The sequence below is a fragment of the Melanotaenia boesemani genome, chromosome 7 (assembly GCF_017639745.1).
Source record: "Melanotaenia boesemani isolate fMelBoe1 chromosome 7, fMelBoe1.pri, whole genome shotgun sequence".
NCBI lineage: Eukaryota > Metazoa > Chordata > Actinopteri > Atheriniformes > Melanotaeniidae > Melanotaenia > Melanotaenia boesemani.
Genome location: NC_055688.1, coordinates 14,835,547 through 14,855,720, shown reverse-complemented (window position 1 = coordinate 14,855,720; position 20,174 = coordinate 14,835,547). Strand labels below are relative to the sequence as shown.

The following is a 20,174-nucleotide window of genomic DNA, read 5'->3' as shown; positions in this document are numbered from 1 at the left end:
CTGCATCAATGGGCCATGTACAATCTGCTCTAGCTTGTAGCCTGATGTGGTTTTAACACTAAGAGAGAGTTAATTTATACACACAATGTCAATAACAACTTTCAAAGCATTATCCGCTTGGTGGAGTCGAAAACACTGATTGTTTCGCCAACACTCTGAGTCGATTCCCCCTGAGCATCACAGAAATTTGTTACATCCATCTGCTTTTGAGTCCCGCAGGAAGAATTTTTCTCTTTTGATTACCTTGATCACAGTTGACTCCTTTGTGGCCGGCGTTGCACACACAGTTTCCAGCAACACACAGTCCATGTCCCCCGCACTGAGGATCAATGCATTGGGAGGCAGGAACATCGCACTCGTTGCCCTTCCAGCCACTATAGCACTGACAGCGCCCCCTGGTGTACTGACCATTACTGCTGCACAGCACAGGACAGGCAGCTGAGGAGAGATGACAGGTTTTAAGAGCCTAAATTACAAATCTAAAGCCCCTCTTCTCATGTTCTGTAACAATTACTTTCATTTAAGTTCTAGTTTCCCTTAGATCCCATTCTAAACAAGTACAGTTTGTCCCGATAGGTCAGTGATGGAGCCAAAATGGTGGAGTCCAAGGCAGGTGCTCATTATTTGATCAGAATGTTAAAAAAAAAGAAGAAAAAAAAGCCATGAGGCAGGCTTCATGCAGGTGTATTTGAAATTTCAAAATTCTTTTGTACGTAAAAATGTGTTAATCTGCGACTGAGTCCAGTGGCCTCTCGTTCAGCAATAGGTGCTCTACAGGAAACCACTTAAAAACTGTGAGCATGTGTACTGTCTTTTTCTTTCTAGTGCTTCAGTGTCTATCAAACAAAGCCGATACTTCAGTACTGCAGTTTCAAATTTAAGATTGTTCTCGCTTCACACAGAGTTTTTGTCCATTCAGAGACACCACAAAAAAATAGTGGCATATATATATATATATATATATATATATATATATATATATATATATATATATATATATATATATATATATACATATATATGGCAGCTGCCATGTAAGTGGACTCACAGCAAGTAGCTATAAATGACTAATACTAGGAGAATAAAAATATGACAGTTATTTTAGTAAAACAATCAGATACCAATAGTTTTCAATGATATATTACATTTTTCTGTCATTGACTTTTGATTTTGTTACACACTACATCTTTAAGTAAACAATTAAAGAGCTGTGTTAGAGCAGTGTTTTCTGTAAGAAAGAATATTTTCATTTTATTGTAACTTTGTTGATCTTTTACAAGAACAGACTGCTTCATAACTTATTTAATCCCAAAGAACTTTTTTTTCTCCTTTATACTGCTATATTTACATTTAAATAAGGGCATGAGGGCGTTCTTTTAACCCATTCAAACTGAAGGCTTCATTTAAAACAGACTTCTAAAAACTGAAGGATTTCTTGAAATTGAACCTTAATATTTCCTCAGCCCCAAAAGAAAGTAAAAGATGGAATGAAAAACCATTGCAGAGTTTCAGGTGATCATGTTTCTGATTATCTTACAAAAAAAGAAAGTATTAAGTTTCTTTGAAATGTTGATGCTATTCCATGCTTGAGAGGTTAAAAAAAAAGAAAAGAAAAAAGACATTTATGCTGCTCCAGGTCATAATGGGTCAAAGCCCAGTGATGGAGTGAGGATCACATCTCGCCCTATGGCAGCTGGGAGAGCTCATATTCCCCTTCCACCCCTAAACAGGTTTGGAGAATGGATTGATGGATATTCTTTTTAATGACCCACATGCATAGATTTGAAATATTTCTTTAGACTGCCCTTTTGTTACCAAGTAGATGTCAGAAGCAGTAAAAATGGCAAAAATGTAGCAGGTATAGGAGGTAAATATATGTACTAAAGATACTGAACAAATAACATACAAAGACACTGATTAAATAGTACTTTTGAGTAAAAAAAATAGGATAATGTTTAACAACCAAAACAATAAATGAAAAGAATAAAACACTTGAAACTTATTTAAGCATCATAAAAATAAGCACAGTAATTTAAAACAATATGGAAATATTCTGTGATCAAGGTCCTTGAACCTGAGAATGTTTATCTCAAAGGAACATCAGGCCATTTCTGATCTGGGGTTTATTGCTTCATATAAACCCACAAGTTAAACTAACATCGGGCCAGGCAATTTATCAATAAAGCTCCAGAGATAGACATTGATTTTGTTTATTTCTATATTTATGTACTTTTCTAATTTCAACATGCACATTGAACAAAATTCAGTTTATCTGTTATACTGGGGCAGCAACATAAATCTAAAAAGAATCTAAAAACTGGGAGGAAAACAAATCGAAACCATGTGCATTCCTGACTGTGTAAGAGAGAAAAACACTTCTTGAAATTTAGGTGGACTGGGTTCATCTAACTCTTACCTGTTCAATTTTCCATTAATAAAAAGCTGAACTGATAAGCCTGAACTGACCCTTGAAGATAATTATAAAAGCATAGTTATTACCTCTGGAACAGTATGGTCCTATGAATCCAGGGAAGCAGTGACACGATCCTGCCACACACTCTCCATTCCCGTAGCAGTTGTGTGTGCACTCTGTCACAGATTCTGTGGGTGCAGAGGTGTGCAATTATTAATAATTTATCAGATTGTCACGTTGGAGCAAATCTGAAATTCCTCTTGAATTTCACATTTGACAACTGCACAGTTTATGATGTACTGCAAGACAAGCTCTTGACTTTCTGGGGTTTTTTTTAGGATGTGTGAGCATCTCTTCTCTTCAGTATTTGTATCAGGCATAGCTTACATTTACAGCTGTTTGTCCATGCCCACTAAGGGCTAAGCCTCCATAACAGTATGTTGCAGGCTGACTGTTCCCATCTAAGCCATGTTAAGTAAAACCCACACAGGCATTTTAAATTAGACCAAATAATTCAATTTCTTTGACACATTTTCCTTCCCTCCTGTCTCCTCTTCTGCTTCACCACCACACCAGCCCCTTGAATGACTGATCATGCCCACACAAGCCATGCAATCTCCTGAGTGTTTACAGCTCAAATCCTCTCTGAGTTGAAGTTAATCTGACATATCCTACAGACAGATCTTGTGTTCTTTCAACAGACCATCGCTCATAAATCGCGCCCCCCTAAAGACCCAGACCCTCATTTTGATCAGTGTTAAGAGAGCCAACTTTTACGTTATTACTCTAGCTTGTATTGGATGTTCATTGAGCCAGAGTCAGACCCAAGCAATTTTGGCCTCACACATCGATACCTTCATATTTGTAGCGCTGGATCAATGGAACTCCCCAAAGGAAATAGAAAAAGAAATACGCTAACTCAACCTTAGTGTTTTTCCTAGCTTAAAACCCACAAGGAAATTTCACAGACTTCAGAACACTGAAGAGGTTGTTAGGAAGACAGGATCAATGCTGGGTAGGGTGTCTTGCATTAGAGTGCTGAGTACAATAATCCACTCCCCAGCAATGAAAATCTAAATCTACCTCCTGTATGGTTAAAAGTAAAAAAAAAAAAAGATCTCATCTTGTTTGTGTGGCAGACAGATTTTCAAACACAAACGCTCCATGCAGGCACAGCTGTTTCAGGAAATTAAAGTCCTCTAAACATGTCATTACACATCATTCCAATCACACTCATTAGCCGTCCAGGCAGATGCGAGTCCTCGTACCCTGGATGATGGTGTTGTAGGAGACGGCTTCCACGCTTCTTCCATCGTTGTAGAACGCGAAGTGCCACACCCCTGAGTCCAGGTACTGAATGAATCCGGCTTGGTGGACAGTTACTGGGTGATCCACCCGGACCCTCGTGTCTTGTTCGATTGAAGTCCGATGCTCTTTGGCGATAAGCCGGCTGCCGTCCAGTAGCTCTACAAAGTCATACTGCAAAACAACACAGGGAAGAGACTGAAGCAGATGCACGAGGATAGTAATTTTAGTGCCAGTCTAATCAAATCAGACAGAAAATAGGCAGGAAGAGTTCAAAATGTGAGTCTTATTTTTGTTTGTTTGTTTTTTAAATATGGGATGCGTTGCAAGCATATTCAGTTTAACAGGAACTATGCACAGTTTTAATGCAAAACACAGCCAAAAGTAGTTTGTGCAAAGAGCAAATATTCAAATATAACAAATGCAGATTTTTTCAGTGGCAGTTATTTGGAGTTGATAGATGTTTTTGGAGAGTTGTTTGTGCATTGATTGAACTGATATTACTCTGACACAAACTCAAAAACTACACTCTGAATCCCGACGAGAGTTCACAATAAAGAATGAAGTGTTTATTATCGCCGTCTGTGAAAGTAGCATTTATAATGTTGAGTGTAGACGCTGCTGACACCTAAACTTCACATTGCTGCACTGGCTGAGACTGATTAAAAATAAACATCTACAGTGTTTTATTTTGTGCCATATTAATGTTAATTTTGCCAATAATCCTGAGACATATCCACTAATACCCAATGTGAAAAACAGATAACAAAAAACAGATAACAATAGAATAACCAATCTGTGCCTTTTCTTTATTTTACATTTGGAATTCAGCATCATAGTATCCCTATTTTTTTTTCCCTCAAACAAACATTGATTCACAGTGTAAACAAGTTGCTATGAGTAATTCCTGCCGATGAGTAAAGAGGCACATCTGCTCTCACTGCACCTGCTCAGCACCTGAACCTCGTTTTAACTGGAGCCGAGGAGTACAGAGCGCAGCAGCAGAAGCCAGTGTAACGTATACAGCTCAAACAGCGATCCCCAAACAGGCTACGGGCTGCAGAGGCACATGGCAGATGAAGGCAGCAGATTCCCTGGCTTAGGCGGTTGTTGGAAGAACTGAGTCTAAAGTGAACATCCAGGCAGGAAAAGGAGTCCGTGGGCTGCGTTAAGAGTGGGAAACAAACAGATTGACCCAGGAGCTGTTTTTAAAAATAGGTCCAGTTCAAATCGACTGATGAGGTTGTCCGCAGACAGCTTTTATTGATGAACCATCGATAATGACTCACAGCTAAACATTTCCAATTTAGATTTTAAACAAATGCTACAATATTGAAAAACAATTATTTAATAATAACATAGTAAAAATAAAGACACATTATTATTATTATTAATAATATTATTAAAAGCAGGAAATCAATGAAAAAAGTCCTGAAAAAATAAAATAAAATAAAAACACTGAAATAATAAGAAAATTATAAGATGATCACAATTATTCTAATAATTATAAGCAGTACTATTAAAAAATCAAAGCAAGAAATTGATTGGCAAAGGTCTAAAAATAATTAAGATATGTTTTCTTCTTTACATTGTAATAAATCCTTTTTGTTCCTTTGCTGGTCAAAGTTTGATGAATGGACTTTTGAATCCAGCCGTATGCTATACCCGGCCTAATGAACACACAGTGCACTTCCAATTGCTTGAAAGATGGAGGTAAAAATACATTAAAACAGGATTTTCAGTAAACATGATGGCACAGGTCAATGCTCTAATTTAAACCCCCTTTGAGCAAGATAGAGGGGGCTGGGTGGGCATATTAACCTGGTGGAAGTTGACTTCTTTGTGTTCTTGACTTAAGGGGAAAGTAATAAAAACAGTTCATCCCACAATCCTTTAACCCTCCTGCCCAAGTGCATACATCTTGATTAGCTGGTGTGAAAGCCGCCCTCCCTCCCACTCATCTCACTCCAACAATTTTGGTGAATCACAGTCAGGAGACCAAGCGCGGAGAGACTGCCGGTTGCTGCACGAACTGAGGAAGGATGCTTAGAGCCTGTAAATTCCACAACCTTTCGATGAAGTGAACTCAGTATTGTACAACTGAGTGTAAACCTATAAGCAGGGAAAAAACAAAAAAGTTTGTTTCTACGAACTTGTCTGGTTTGTATGCTCGCAGACAAACACTCAATAGCAGATGGAGGAAGTCTATATTTGAAGAAGGTGGAAAGGTTGTTGCACTTAAATGCTGTCTTGTCTTCCAAGCAGTGAATACGACTAACAGTCAATATCTCTCATTGGGGTCTTTCATGCTCAGTTAAGTAAATGCATTGATTTGTGCCCCCAGTACCTGAGCAGAATGTAATTTAGTAGAAGACACAATGGGCACAATGTCTGGCATTGACAAGCTTGAGTGTCTGAACAACAATAGCTTGAGACAGAAAAGTAGTGTCTTGTTAATTAGTACCCTTTGGTCTTTGATTTTGCTGGGTTACAGTGTTTTTGTTTTTTTATCCAGGAGGTGCAATCCATCTCTCCTAGTATTACTTGCATTGGACTTTGTTCCATCAAAGTGTTTCCCTAACTGTCTGCACTTGAGTAAAGATTGTCCTTACAAAGAGACAATGTCAAACAGGTGAAGCTGAGGGCTTTTGTTTCACATCAAGTGTGTTGGAAAATAACTTTGCCTGAGTACATTCATCACCATCTAAACACATTGGTGTGTCATTCAAAAGAGAAGTTAGACAGTTTTGGGGGGAAAAAGAAAAAAAGGAGAAAAAAAATCTTCTTCCAAATGGCTAAGATTTTGAGAAAATTGTGCGTGTCCACACATATGCCAACATAAAAGTAAAGAACAAATAATAACATAAGCCCCTGCAAAAACACAGATGCTCAACATTTAAACGCGTGGGTGAATTAATAAGGAAAAATTACCATATTAAATTATATCAATTTAGAAAGTTTGTTTGTATAAAAGTTGGGGACAGTTTGTCCAAAGCAAACCTAAACAGAATAGAACGTTTTTAAAGTACTAAAATGTTGAAGCTTAACAAGTAAAATTTATTAAGGGTGATTTCATCATCTACAGCAAACGATATCATTTACAAATTCAGAGAATCAGAGTAGTATCTGCACACAAGAGACAAGAACAAAAACCAATACTGAAGAGTGAACATGTTTTGGCCCTTAGGCAACACTGCTTTAGAAATAGACAGAATACTGTAGTGGAAATCACTGCATGGGCTCAGAAACACTTCTGAAAAACTGCTGTTATTGAATACAGCTTGTTTCTGCATCCAAACATACAAGTTGAAAACAATAATAAATAAAAATGTGTGAATCGTGCTTTCTGGAAATCATTATCACATGCCTTTCAGCCAAAAGAAAGCAACCCTCTAGGTTCTTATCAGTGAATATTTCAAATGCCAAAATCCATGATGCTTAGTGCACATGGCACAAATAACTGACACATTATAAAGGCACCATGCAAATGCTCAGTGATATACACGGGATGTGCAGCAACATGCCATCTAAAAGATGTCTTCCAGGGAAGGGCTTTCTAATTTCAGCAAGACAATCTCAAACCACATTTTGCATGCATTCCAACAAAATGGCTCTGTGCCCTGCTACAATCCAGACTGAAAGCAGGAATAGAGTTGTACTGCCTTTAAACAAATAAATTAAATCTGAAGGAAAAACATTTTTAAGAATCTTGTACCTGAGTGTGAGATGGTGCAAGACCCTTTCGCCCGTAAACTCCGATCAGTGCGTTCTTCTGCACCGAGATGTTGAACTTGAGGAAGCGTGGTTGCTCCATGCTTAGTTGGGAACGCCAGAAGACCCCAGGTGGGATGCTCTGAGCCACCTTTTTCCCAATGTCAACCTGCCCGGTATCGATGGAGTTGTTCTCCTGATGAAGTACGCCACTCCTTCCTACAAAATAGAAACGCACCCCAATGAATCACATGTGACAGTATTAAAACTAAAAGCGTAAGGTGTAAAGTAGTCAATAGGCTTAACCTTCTTTTTTTATTTTTCACATCTAAAGTCTCTTTGACTCTCTGTGATTTATTAATCTATGGATACCTATTAATGCTGAAATCCTCCTGTTACTTTTCAATGTAATCTTACTTCCTTATTCAAGCAAGGACATAACTGTAGGAATGTCACATCCATTCCAAATGAGCTGTGTCCAACTTGACAGGATTAAAAGCACTTTTTTTCATCTGAAACTTACCGAGAAAAATAATAAAAAAGAGAAATACCAGATATAATTGTCTTTTTATAAGACTCACAGGCTGAATCTCCCATCACTTCTTTGGTCCTTGTGGCTTATAGAGTGAGGTCTCATATCAGATAAGGTGTAAATGGAATCTGTCAGATACACTTTGAACTACCTTGCTAGAGCAATAACAACAAATCAAAACAATTTGCTGAATGATGTCCTTCAGTGGAATCCTTACAATGCCAGTAGTTTGTGGGTTGTAATATGGTTATAGTAGTCACACAAAAAACTGCGGTGTACAACACCATGCCAGTACCATGACAAATGTTATAGAAATGAAAAAATAAAATCAGTTGAGCTCCTCACCATTTCAAGCTGGGGTTGAGGAAAGAATGCATGTGGACGATACAGAGCAATGCAAACATCTCTGCACTGCTGCATGTGGACAAGTGCTGAAGCTGTGAGTATATCTGTTCATGCCAGACCTCCTTTATTTGCATGCCTCACTGTTGGGTGTGTAATGAGGCCATTGCCTGTCACTTCAGCTTCAGTCAAAGTGAGGCTTGGAAGCCAAGTTTACCTCTGGGGAGAATAATAGCTGGCTATTGATTGCCTTTAAACAGTCCAAAACCTGCCTCGTGCTATCTTAATTAGCAGTACTTATGAGGATTTAAATCTAGCCGAGTTTAAACAATTGAGCTTTTGCCTGGCCTCCTCAACTCAATTAATTCTTTCGTGGCCATGCATTTTAAATACTGCACTGTGCTTAGAGATTCATTCGGTGGCTTTTCCAGTAAAGGTGAGCTGAGATGGCCTACTAGCTCGTTGATGAATACACAATGGTCCAAGATTATGATTAGAGGGTACAAAGCTGTTTGGAGCCAGTCAATTGATTTTCAGAGGTTGAAAAGATTTCAATAAATTATCATGGCTCTGCATTGAGCTGAGCAAATGTTTTGCTGCTGCAGCTTGTCTAAGTTGTCATTTTACACTTTCCCTTTTTTAATTCATCTAAAAGGTTTTATTTTTAAAAAAAAAATCATCAAATACCAGATAAAGATTACAAATTCTCTCAAAATCTTGGGAAAAACCTTCAGCTTCCGGTAGGTTGCTTTCAAATATTACTTGGTTTTTAGAATTTGTATTTCCAATCTTTTTTTCTATGTGGAAATAATAACTTTCTATGTGTTGGGCTTGCAGGGAATCAGTCAGTATGAATGCAGTTTCGTGTTAAACCATATTTTATATGCATGTTGTTACAGGGCTTTTTTGAAGTCCTGATGTTTTTAGATCCTGAGGAATGGAGACCTGACCTGTGTGGATTTGGGACAGCATAATGTAGTAAGTCAGGTTTGGATTTGGCTGCGATCATTTTTCTGGATCTGTTTCCCTTAGATACTGTTCGGGTCAAATGTGACCCGTCTTGACACTTGACAGCAGGTGTTTAGCTCAGCTGACTGAACAGCCAGTTCATTTACAGAGGCTACAGCTCTTCTACACGGTGGCCATTTGCTGTATGTCTAACCCTCCCTCTGACCATCTTTAATGTCCACTAACTGTATAATAAAGGCCACTAGCGCCAAGAAAATCTTTGAAAAAAATATTATACTGATGATTTCTTAAAATACAGCTATTAAGACAGTGTTCAATGGTGGTTATATTGTAAATTCTAACAGTTCCAGAAACTTCAAAGCATTTTTAAATATAAAAAATATAAAATATATCCAAGGTATTATGACTTTTATATTTTATGTAAAACAGGATATGATACTGTGTAGTTATAGATGCTTCTTTCCAAAAACAAGTGTTATAAAACTAAAAAAATTAACTGTTCCTGCTCTCTTAAACATTTATTGAGGAAACATCATGTATTTATTAAAATGAAAAAAAGAATTTAGACATTCTAAATAAATCTATAGTTTAAAGTTTGATAAAAACACCTACTATGAGGGAAGTCTTGGTCCGGATCAATCTTGACCCTGACCTTACTACAAAATATGAACACTATGTAAGGGTTACTATTATCTGTAAAACACATGTGGGTCTAATAAGACCATTGCATGTTTATATAGCACTGATCATTAGAGATGGATGATTTTGTTATCTTGCTATATTGTGTGGCATTATTAAATCTGCAAGCGAACTACATAGTGCATCTGTAACCACATGCTGGTATCAAATGGCTTGTGTCAATTACCTCTCATACACGGAGAGCAGAGGTCAGGCTAGATGACAGTGAATCAGTGTTGCCAGCTATTTCTAATTAAATGTACCTAAAGGCTCCTAAAAAGCCTCTAAATGTAGCTACATGATGCCATATGCTAATTTACCTATTCATGATGTTGCATTTACTTTCTAACCGTGCCTGCCCTTTAGATCTTCTTTGCTTTTCTTTTATTAGAAGAGATAAATTTTAAATGAATCTGCTGCTTTCACGCACATTTTTTTTTCCTGTTTCTGTCATCACACAGCAAGAGAAGTTGTGACTGAAAAGTGGCCAATTAAGTCTACGTGTCAAACCGCAGCTAATGTCAGGGCATTTAGAGACTGCTGCTTCAATATTATCCTCATTTCATAAGCACAGCAAAATCTGACAAAAACACCATCTACAGAAGTTAAATATAGCTTTGATGCTGCAATTTGTGCTATATTTCCTTGTACAGTGATCTCTCAGACAGAATGTAAAATATGGAGGAGGATATCAACTTTTCCTCATGCAGGCCAAAACTGTGCTTGTGCAGTCAGCTTGCAAGCACCGCTGTGGCTGGTCTCACTGAGTACGTTGAAAGCATAAAGAGATGTCCATAAAATGGAAAAGAGACCTTATATGTGACCTAAAAGTTTCATAAAATGTCCCGAGTGAAAAAGCAACCGTACTGAGGCAATGTGAAAATAAAATGTTAAAATAACTTCACTAAATTGGCAACACTGCAGCTAATAAACAATGCTAATGTTAGTAGTTAATAACTAATGACCTAAAATAGTAGGCAAGATAAGGAAAAATGGAAAACCTAAATGTATTTTAACAACTTTGTTGTCAAGAATCAGGGTTCAAAATGACCCTAATGTTTGAATAAGTAAGAAATAGATTTTTCTTTTGACAATTTTCAAATGGATATTGTATTTTTTAATATCAGTAATATTAATTGTTGGATGTGTTGGTCGTTGAGAGCTGTGATTTTTTTATAGGCCTGGTACCAGTCAGGCTTCAACAGTTTTTTTTAATAAAGTTTTTAAATGCAGATGGGTCTAGTTCAGGTCTTAATAGTGACATTTTTTATATTTTCAGATTTATTTATTTATTTTTTTACACTTGTTTCGCTACTACCTCAAAAGATAGTGAGAGCTGGATGGTATGTGGAGGGTTACAGTCTGAAACTTCACCACTAGATGTCACTACTTCCTTCACACTGTAATAACATTATAATATGTAATAACATTACTGTATGTAAAATAACCGTATCATGGATTAGATATCAATATAATTTCCTTACCATCAGCAGCCAAAACTGTCACTATACTTGACTGAGTGGGTCTGATCTTCCCAATTCCTCCATTTTCAAAAGCTGGCTGGTTGTCCAATTCTTGGAGTTGCCAATTGAGGCCGAAAAGGTGCATCGCTGTGAAACACAAACACACAAAAGACTGTATGGGCTGGTAGAAAAATCATAAACAAGTAAGCAAACAGTAGCCCAAGAACAATCCGGCCGCTTAAGCACAAAAGACCTGGTGGAGTGCATGGTGGACGGACTCAGAGCAGGCAGAAAACAGCAGAAGTTTAACTCCAAATATTTTACACCACATTTTGTTTTCAGTGGCTACCCTGCCATGGGTGGCTTTTGTGTAAACACACCACTGATACAGGCCAGACAAAGTCATTTGGATCAATACTGTGGCATGTTTCCTCTGGGAGCGCTGTTCATTAAGATTCCAAAGTGTCAGCTCACAAGCAGCAACTGCATCAAAGAAAGCAGCAGGCTGACTTTATATTTTGACACAAAGCTTCCACTTTAGACAAGATACACTGGAAAAGTCTTAAACTCCCCATATCTAATACAAAGGAGATGGAGCTACATGTGTGTGAAAGAGTGAGATAGAAGAGGAGGCATAAAGTGAAAGACTTTTAAGAAAGTGGAAGGCAGTGTATTGAAAAAGACACTCACAGCAGGAGATGAAGTGAGAGGGTGAGACGCTGCAACACTCCTCTAGTTCTCTTACATAACTAAAACGTGTCTGGCTTTCATTCAGACATCCTGTTTTATTGTCACAGAATTGGATGCAGTCAAACTGTGTTCTTGTTGTTTTGGGAAACTGAGGTTTTTCTGTGAGCGCAGCAAGAGGCCCAATCTCCTTCAAAGTCACCAGCCAAGGAGCATGCTGAGGAAGCATCTTGATTTCCGACCATTTGATCTGCGGGAGGAACTTTTCTCTAACACCCATCGCTGGGAAGATGGATATCGACTGCAGCAAATAACTTGAGAGGTAGATGTGGGGCCAGAGAGAATATCAAATGTGAAGGAGACCAAAAGAGAGATGGGAAACTAGTATGAACAGTGTGTCAATAGATACTTTGTTAAGAAATTGGCTGCCTGTTTGCTTTGTGAAAAGTCTCCCTGATAAAAATATTTGGCACCGGTTGAGAGAGGATGTACATAGCCCTTGTCCTTCCTTGCTAGATCAAATAAACAGGTGCGGCATAGCCTTAGATTTCTGTTAGGCAATGCAGATTTAACATTTGAGCGATAACATTTGAGTGATAAGCTCATTCATTCAAGATCATGCTCCATCTCAGTATTCATTTTTGTTGGCGGTAAAGCCAACGGGGGCATATGACCAGCAGGTGCAGCAAATTCTGATTGTTTCATCAATAGTTGTAACGAGCCTGCTTTTCTTAGACAGAGCCACCTGATGTGAAAATCAGAGTTCAGGGCACATTTGTTACCACATGTGACAGCAGCATATCTGGAATTCTTTATATATTCCATCTGTGGACAAAGATGATCAAGGTGCATTGACAAAGCTTTAGGTTACACACAAGTACTAAAATGTAATAATGTCTACTGGAGGTCAATCCAATAATTTTTCCAGCTGTTAGTGTTCCCATTGCTAGTGATAAACATGTAAAAATATCTGGAATTATTATTTTTTTTTTTTTTTTTTACTGAAAGATTCTGATTTCTGCAAAACCAGAGAGACATCATTTGGAAGGAATCACACCAACCAACACACACAGTCCATTCTACTGAATCAGTATGTCTAATTCTTTGACCAACATGTCAGTAGCTTTCACTGGAGCAAGAAAGTCTACTAAGCTGGATCCAAAATTACAAGGATTGGCTGAGGACATGGAGCATTAAACAAAGTGAAACCCCTGCCTGGAAATTAAAAAAAAAGAGGGAAAATGACACCTACTCTTGCTAATGACAGCATCAAATTATTGCAGGTTAAGTCATTACTTAAAGAATGAAATGTAGCACAATCTGTTACTTGATTAAAAAGAAAAACAGATGACCATAGGAAAAAAAAAATTGGGACAAAACATTTTCTCTGATGTCCTGGCAGAAAACAGGACATCATATTTTATCAAAGGTTGTGCTGAATGACAAATAATATATTCTCTCACATGTAGCTGCCTCACGGCTGAAGTCTTTGCTTCAAATATGCATCAGGTGGAACAGGAATTGCTCTAGACGGTACATAGCAGCCTGTTGCAGCAGTTAAAGCCATGTCATGCGTTTCTCCGTTATGCTCTGGGGATTTTCTAATAAGCTTTTTCATTAAAAACACTGCTTTATTTGAATCATTCTTCACTGCCTGTTGGAATTGTTGGAATGATTTCTGCTTCTTCTCTGCTTCTTTATTTCTTTTTGTAACATCTGCATAACCTTGACAAAGGGAGATTGAGAATTTCAAAGCTGGAGTAAAGCCTGGAAAAAGATCCAAATCTAAGGGTTGAAAACAAGATCTTTGGTATTGAAAGCAGGAGCAAGAAGGGAGTTTAAACCTTTATTCCCTTTATCGTCATGGTGATTGTGAGATAACTTCTCTGCACCATGGGAACTTTGCAAGTTTCTGTCCACCTGTTTTTACCTGTTATGGTCTGTGGGTTTTGTTCTATTGCAGCCTTAGTTTATAGTCCTTTGTCGTAGTTTTGAGTTCTGGCTTGCTTCCTGCTTTTATTGTGTTGAGTTCATTCCTTTGTGTTCTGTTCACTTTACTTCCTGTTCCCTGATTATCACACCTTGTATCTTATCTCCCTGTTTCAGTTTTTGTATTATCTTCAGTTTCTTATCTATTATCATTAAAACCTCAGATGCTACTTAACATCAGCTCCTGTGTGTTTCTTCTGCATTTGGATCCTTTTCAACACCTCCTTCTCCTTGGACCGTGACATTTACCTATAGATGTAAAATACAAATTCATGGCTCAGTTGTTGTCGAGCTAGAAACTTAACAGCCTGATGCATTCATAGCGAACTGTGAAGACTTCAGCCATGCCTCTCTCTGCTACACTCCAACTGTTCAACAGTTTATCATCTGTTATTTTATTTAATACAATTATCTATACTGAACAGAAAGGATTTCTTTTCCTTGAGGGATTAACAAAGAGTCAGTCAAGTCAATATAATACTTTCTTTATACCTTTAGCTGGAGAAAGATTTGCTTCTTTGTTTTAAAACAAGACTCCATCATAGGAGTTATAGAAATGCAGTTTTAATCTGGAACAAAGTGATGGAGCACCCACAGGTGGAAATCACAGAAAGAGACGGAGAGTGTGGTGTTGGTGCCTGTGTGTGTATTGAAAAGTTTTACAAGATTTGGCACCCCATCAGTTTCCTCATAATGGCTTCGTCCTCCCCAGGTTTTTACCCCCTTCTTCCTTCCTGCACACATCCAGCAGCTCCAAACAGCTTTGTTTACCATGCAGCGATGTCAGCTCAAAGTCACAACTTCGTGAAGGGTAAATTATAACAAAGGATGCGTAAATCATTTGTCTCTACTTCGACAGAATAAAACGTGCTTGCAGCTGTAACCAGACCCTGTTTTTCCCCGCACTGCAGCAAGTGCAGCAGGCTGTCTCTACGGAAGCAAGTCAGTATATTTAACTAAAACTTTTAAGCTGTTTGGTTTGTTAGAAAGGTCAGACATTTATCTAAGTTACAAAGAGCTTTAGCCCCTTAAAGCCTGAATTTATTTGTTTGTTTATCAAAACAAACAAACAAAAAAAAGGAAGGAATCAGGAAAAAAAAGACTAATAAAAAACAATTAAATATTCAATAAATAAATAACAATTAATAAATAAAGGTAAATAATGAATAAATATTACTAAATAAAAAAGAAGGAAATTAATTAGTAAAAATGAAGTAACTGGATATAAAGAAATAAAATAAACAAAGGCCAGAAGTGGTTTCCCAACGTTTTTTTTTTTTTTTTTCAAGCAACAATATTAAGTTTTTATGGATTTGGCTTCATATCAGAGCTTATCTTAAACAGTCAAGTTGTAGGAATGATTTTTTTTATTACTGACTATTAAGCAGCTGCTATTCCATTGCTTAAACATTTACTTAAATACTAAACAAAATGTTTGGTTATTTCATCTAAATTAACTGAAAATCTTTCAACCCTGGAAAAATGAACTGAATTTACCTGCTTTAAGAAGTGATGCTACTCCTGTCAGTGTACATGTACTTTGTATGTATGTGTTTATATATTAGGTAGGGAGGTCAGTTGAAATGGCAGAGAAAATAAAAAGAGGCATCCAGTCATTTTTCAATACATTAAAACACCAAATAAGTGCAAAAGAAATGCCCTTTGTGGTTTGTAAATGTCTTCATTAGGAAAATGATTATAATGATAACAGTGTCACTGAGGAAAAGCAGCAGCAGAGACCAGAGACTCGCTTTTCTGATGGATAAAGAAACAGTGCCCCCCCCCCCCCACCCCCTTTTAACATTTGCCCTTAAAAGTCCTAAAGCTCACGTTCAAATGGGAATAACGACCCACGGGAGCACCTGAGCAGCTGCATGGTAAACAGGCCGACACTGCCGTCCCTTGGGCCAGGCAACCAGCATGACTGAAAATGAGTCCAGCAATGTTTAACCTACAGAAAATTAAAGAAATAAAAGAAGCCTGACACAAGTCTCTTTGCCTGAAAAGCATCTTTTCTTGGTTCCTCTTGATTGTGGTCCCTAAATCATTGAACACAGTGAGTTCAGAGGCTCTTGGCTCTACACGTCTTTTGTATCACAAACCTTCCACCAGAGAGGAAATTGTATGTGACAGTGGTCTCTTGTGTATCACAGGCACCACAGAACCACAGAGAGCCCCCCTACCTTCCCTGCTCTTAGTGCACCAGGGTCTGAATTTCCACTTACCTCATCAACAAATTGCTTTGAGGTGAATAGCCCTCAATTTATGAATTTGCATAAGTTATTTCTGCAGTCTGGGCCAGTTCAATTAATATTTATGGGCCATGAGCAATTCTCTTCCTGTGCAAGAAACTTGGAAAAGGCCTCTAATCGCCCTGTGGAGCATCAGCACTGCCCATGTAGGCGAGGCTGGTAAGTTCACAACATGCTTTTTAAGCTCTGACATCCACCGGATCAGTTGTGTTCAGAAGTATTAACGCTTCTGCAACATAAAATGTAACATGGACCTGAGAAAGCTCTCACGGCAAATTCACCTTGATCACATGATTGTTGGTTGTGTAGCCACCAGACAAGCAGTGTTTAGCTTGCCACATGTGAAAGATGTCTTTCTTCTTGTAGGTATAATACATATAAAAACAATCTAAGCCTTGGAGATTAGACAGCAAAACAGTGTGAAACTTTTGTATTTGTAATGCAGGTTATGCTGTTGGCCAGGAGAGAGAGAAAAAAAATAAATTTGCCAGACAGATAAGTGGCCCATCTGGAGTAGCAGAGCGCCATTAATGACTAGAAACTCAACAGCCACAAAATATTGAGATAATCTCTTATTTTTCCTTTTTCTTTTCCATTTTTGAAATAGTGTAAAGTACTTGTGCACAAACACTCCTGGTTCCTAGAAATAAGCTGCACAGCTCAGATATTCCTGTTCTCCAGGACAGGGATTCCATCAACCTCAAACTGATAAACACCCTCTGAACCAGAACACTGACCAACACAGGGCTTGTTTTATGCTCCAGTGGCAACTCAAGCTGGCCCAGAGTCTCTTTGTGTTAGCTTGGGATGTTTCTTGTATTTATTTAATAGAAGAAGCAGCCATTTTGCTCACTCAGCTTCACTCGCAAGCAGAGGCACCTGCAATGTCCTCTCTTCTCTTGTTATAGTGTAAATGCTGTCACCCTTTGATGGACTTATCTGACTTTTGTCTCTTTAGAAACATGTAAGATGCACTTGAGAAAGTAAAAGATGACAAAAAATGTTAGAAGAAAAAAAAAAAAAATTATCATCCTCCCTGCCGGCATTTGGTTTTGTTTATGCGGTTTAACTGTGAGCTTTTCCAAAAAATCCACATGGTGTTTCTGCACTCAGTCAAAACATCAAAGTTGGACTCTTTCCTGATTGGCCTTCCTCTATCCCAACAACAGCTAAAATCCCTCCAGTCAGGCCAGTTTGCAGAGCTGGAACAGAAATACTCACCTCAGCAGGTTTGCCTCATTTGACTTGCAGGAACTGCTGTGGCTGTTTTGCTAGTAAGAAATTTAGTTTTTTTTTTTTTTTTTTTAATAAAAAATAAGTTAAAAAAGGGGGAAAAAATAATAAAGTAACATGTTGCTATAAACGTCAAACACAGTCCAAATTAGGAAATAACAGATGCAGCTGTGCCTTCATTGTCTTTGAGCTCATCTTTGTAGTAATGGAGCTGTGAGAGGTGACTGCAGACAAGTATTAAAGTATGAGTGCACATTTGCTGCTATTTAAGTCATTGCACCTGGCAGGTGAGTTGGCGGTGGATGAAAGAGAGGGGAAGTTGTGGAAACACTCTCAGACACCTGAGGCAAGTGACATCTGTTTAACACATTCAAACACACACATAAATGGCGACTAAGCTGAAGCAGACACACACTCTGGAATCATGCCAAAAAAACAAAAAACAAAAAACAAAAACAAAATCCAAACATCCGATAGGTCTACAATTATACAAGTTAGTGATTGTTCAGATGGAAATGTGGAAATGAATCCAATCTGTTGGAACCGTTAATGACACCAGCTGAAAAAGAGCTAAGCGAGTTGAGCTGTTATAAGCAAAAACAAAAATAGCATCTTATTCTTCAGCGCAGATGAGCAGAGGCACTATATATACATACACCGTCATGCTAATTCATGATATGCAATCATGAGCCACAACAACTAACAAAACAGTTAAGTCAATAAAGGGATTATGAATATTGATACCCGTGGAGCACATTTATGACCTCTCCTCTGAGACAAAGCACTTCCTTCTCTGTTCGGCAATAAAGCACTGGTTATAGGATCTCTCCAACATCGCCATATTTCTCTTTATACAACTCTGTCACATTTCCTCTGCCTCTGACCTGGCTGAATACTTACATATCCACTCAAGCAGAAAGGCACAGTGCAAGGATTAAAGGCTTGGATGACAAGGGAGGACATGAGAAAAGATGAATCTGTAAAGATTTATAGCTGTGGTCAAGATTCTAAAGGTTAGCAAGAAGTCAGCTTTGACATATGATATAAAAACTAACAAACAAACACACAGCAAACAAACAAACAAACAGGGGCAGCTTGTGGAAAATAATGCCCAAAGGAAATGAGTGCAGTGAGTATCTTATCTTTCTGACTGAGATGAAAGCATTCCCTGTTTGACAGAGTAAGCCAGTTTTGGTTGTAGTACAACAAAGGCTTTGGGAACCAAGGTCGTATTTTTTACCTTTCAAGTGCTTGGAACTACTTTCTCTCCTATAAGAATTGAGCTCCTAAACCTGTGTTCCATTCTAATGTTGCCTTTTGTGCCATCTGAACAATCCTTCCGTCTCTGCATTTTAACAGAAATCCCAGCGGACGTGAATGGAGCTGGTGATCACAAGTGTGGGGATGATGCACAGCTTCCTGTCAAAGGGAAGCAGTCTGGGATGTCTTCTTAGAAACTGCACTGATGCCATGTCTGCATATCTGTCTGAAGGCTTAGTCTGATAGACTGAATCGTATCTGGACATCTGCTGCTGTTGCAGAGAGGAAAAAGCAGTGGAAGAGCAATGCCATCTCCATTCACCTCAGGCAGCCTGTCAATCATTTGTTCCATCTGACCGGAAGACAATTGTCAAACATCAAAGCAGATAATTTCCTTTCCCCAAAACTGAAATGCATCACTTCTGGCACATAAACTACTGGTTTCATGAACTCAGGTGACAGGAACAGTAATACTGCACCTTTTTATCAGGCAGCAAGAACGCTTACGACTTAATTGTGCATGACTTGATGGCTAATCTTGGGCTGTAAGGCGTGAAGCAGTTAGTACTGTTGCCTCACAGCAAGAGATTCAGTCCGTTTCTTGGCTGAGGCCACAGGCCAAAAACATAAATGTAAGGTTAATTTTTGCTTCTAAATTGACCCTAGGAGTGACCGTGAGTAGTTGCTTGTTTGTTTGTTGTGCACCCTGCTTCTTGCCTGATAACAGCTGGGACATGTTCCAGCCCCTCTGCAACCCTGAATTGGAAGCAAGTATAAAAGAAAATAGATGGATAGTTGCTTAATCTTTTTATATGTACAGATTGAAAAAATAATCCATATATTTGGCTTCTAATAGCGAAAATACTGTGCAAGATTTCAATCAAATAATAATTAGAATATTGACACTAAAGGCTCAGATTAAAAGATTTTACACTATTGGTATTCTAGAGCAAAGAGGGTAAAGTTGTGGTTGAAACCCACAGTCAGGCTTGAATATCTGTTGGTGTGAACAGTCTGTAGATTAGAGTTTCATCTGCTGAACTGCTCTCAAACATGAACATAGACCTTGCCTCATACAGTGAGTCGATCTGTTTGAGGACGGGAATGAGAGAAGTTTTTAAACTGCAGCTGCAACGTGCCAGTTTGAAAGACAGCCTCAGATGACAGGTTTGTAGAAGTGTGGCCTTGAATTTGATAAGGCTAATGTGTCTTCAACCGAACAGATGAAAAGGTGTGGAAGAAAAAGGGTGGTAAAAGTCAGATAATAGATAAAGAAAGAGGGCACTGGTGTGTGTCCATGATTGAGACAGTGCGAGAGAGAGACATGAATGTAGCACCTT

General features: G+C 38.3%; 1 protein-coding gene across 5 annotated transcripts in view; it reads right to left on the bottom strand.

Annotated features, from left to right (window-relative positions):
* si:dkey-237h12.3 (teneurin-3) overlaps positions 1–20,174 on the bottom strand; it is a 150,807-nt gene that overhangs the window by 57,712 nt on the left and 72,921 nt on the right. For all 5 annotated transcript variants that reach the window (XM_041991187.1, XM_041991188.1, XM_041991189.1 and 2 more), the window contains exons 6-10: positions 11,435–11,560; positions 7,434–7,648; positions 3,682–3,892; positions 2,500–2,601; positions 244–438 (exon numbers count right to left, since the gene is read on the bottom strand). In XM_041991187.1, coding sequence (XP_041847121.1) covers positions 244–438; positions 2,500–2,601; positions 3,682–3,892; positions 7,434–7,648; positions 11,435–11,560 — 849 coding nt within the window. The remainder of the gene's footprint in view (positions 1–243; positions 439–2,499; positions 2,602–3,681; positions 3,893–7,433; positions 7,649–11,434; positions 11,561–20,174) is intronic.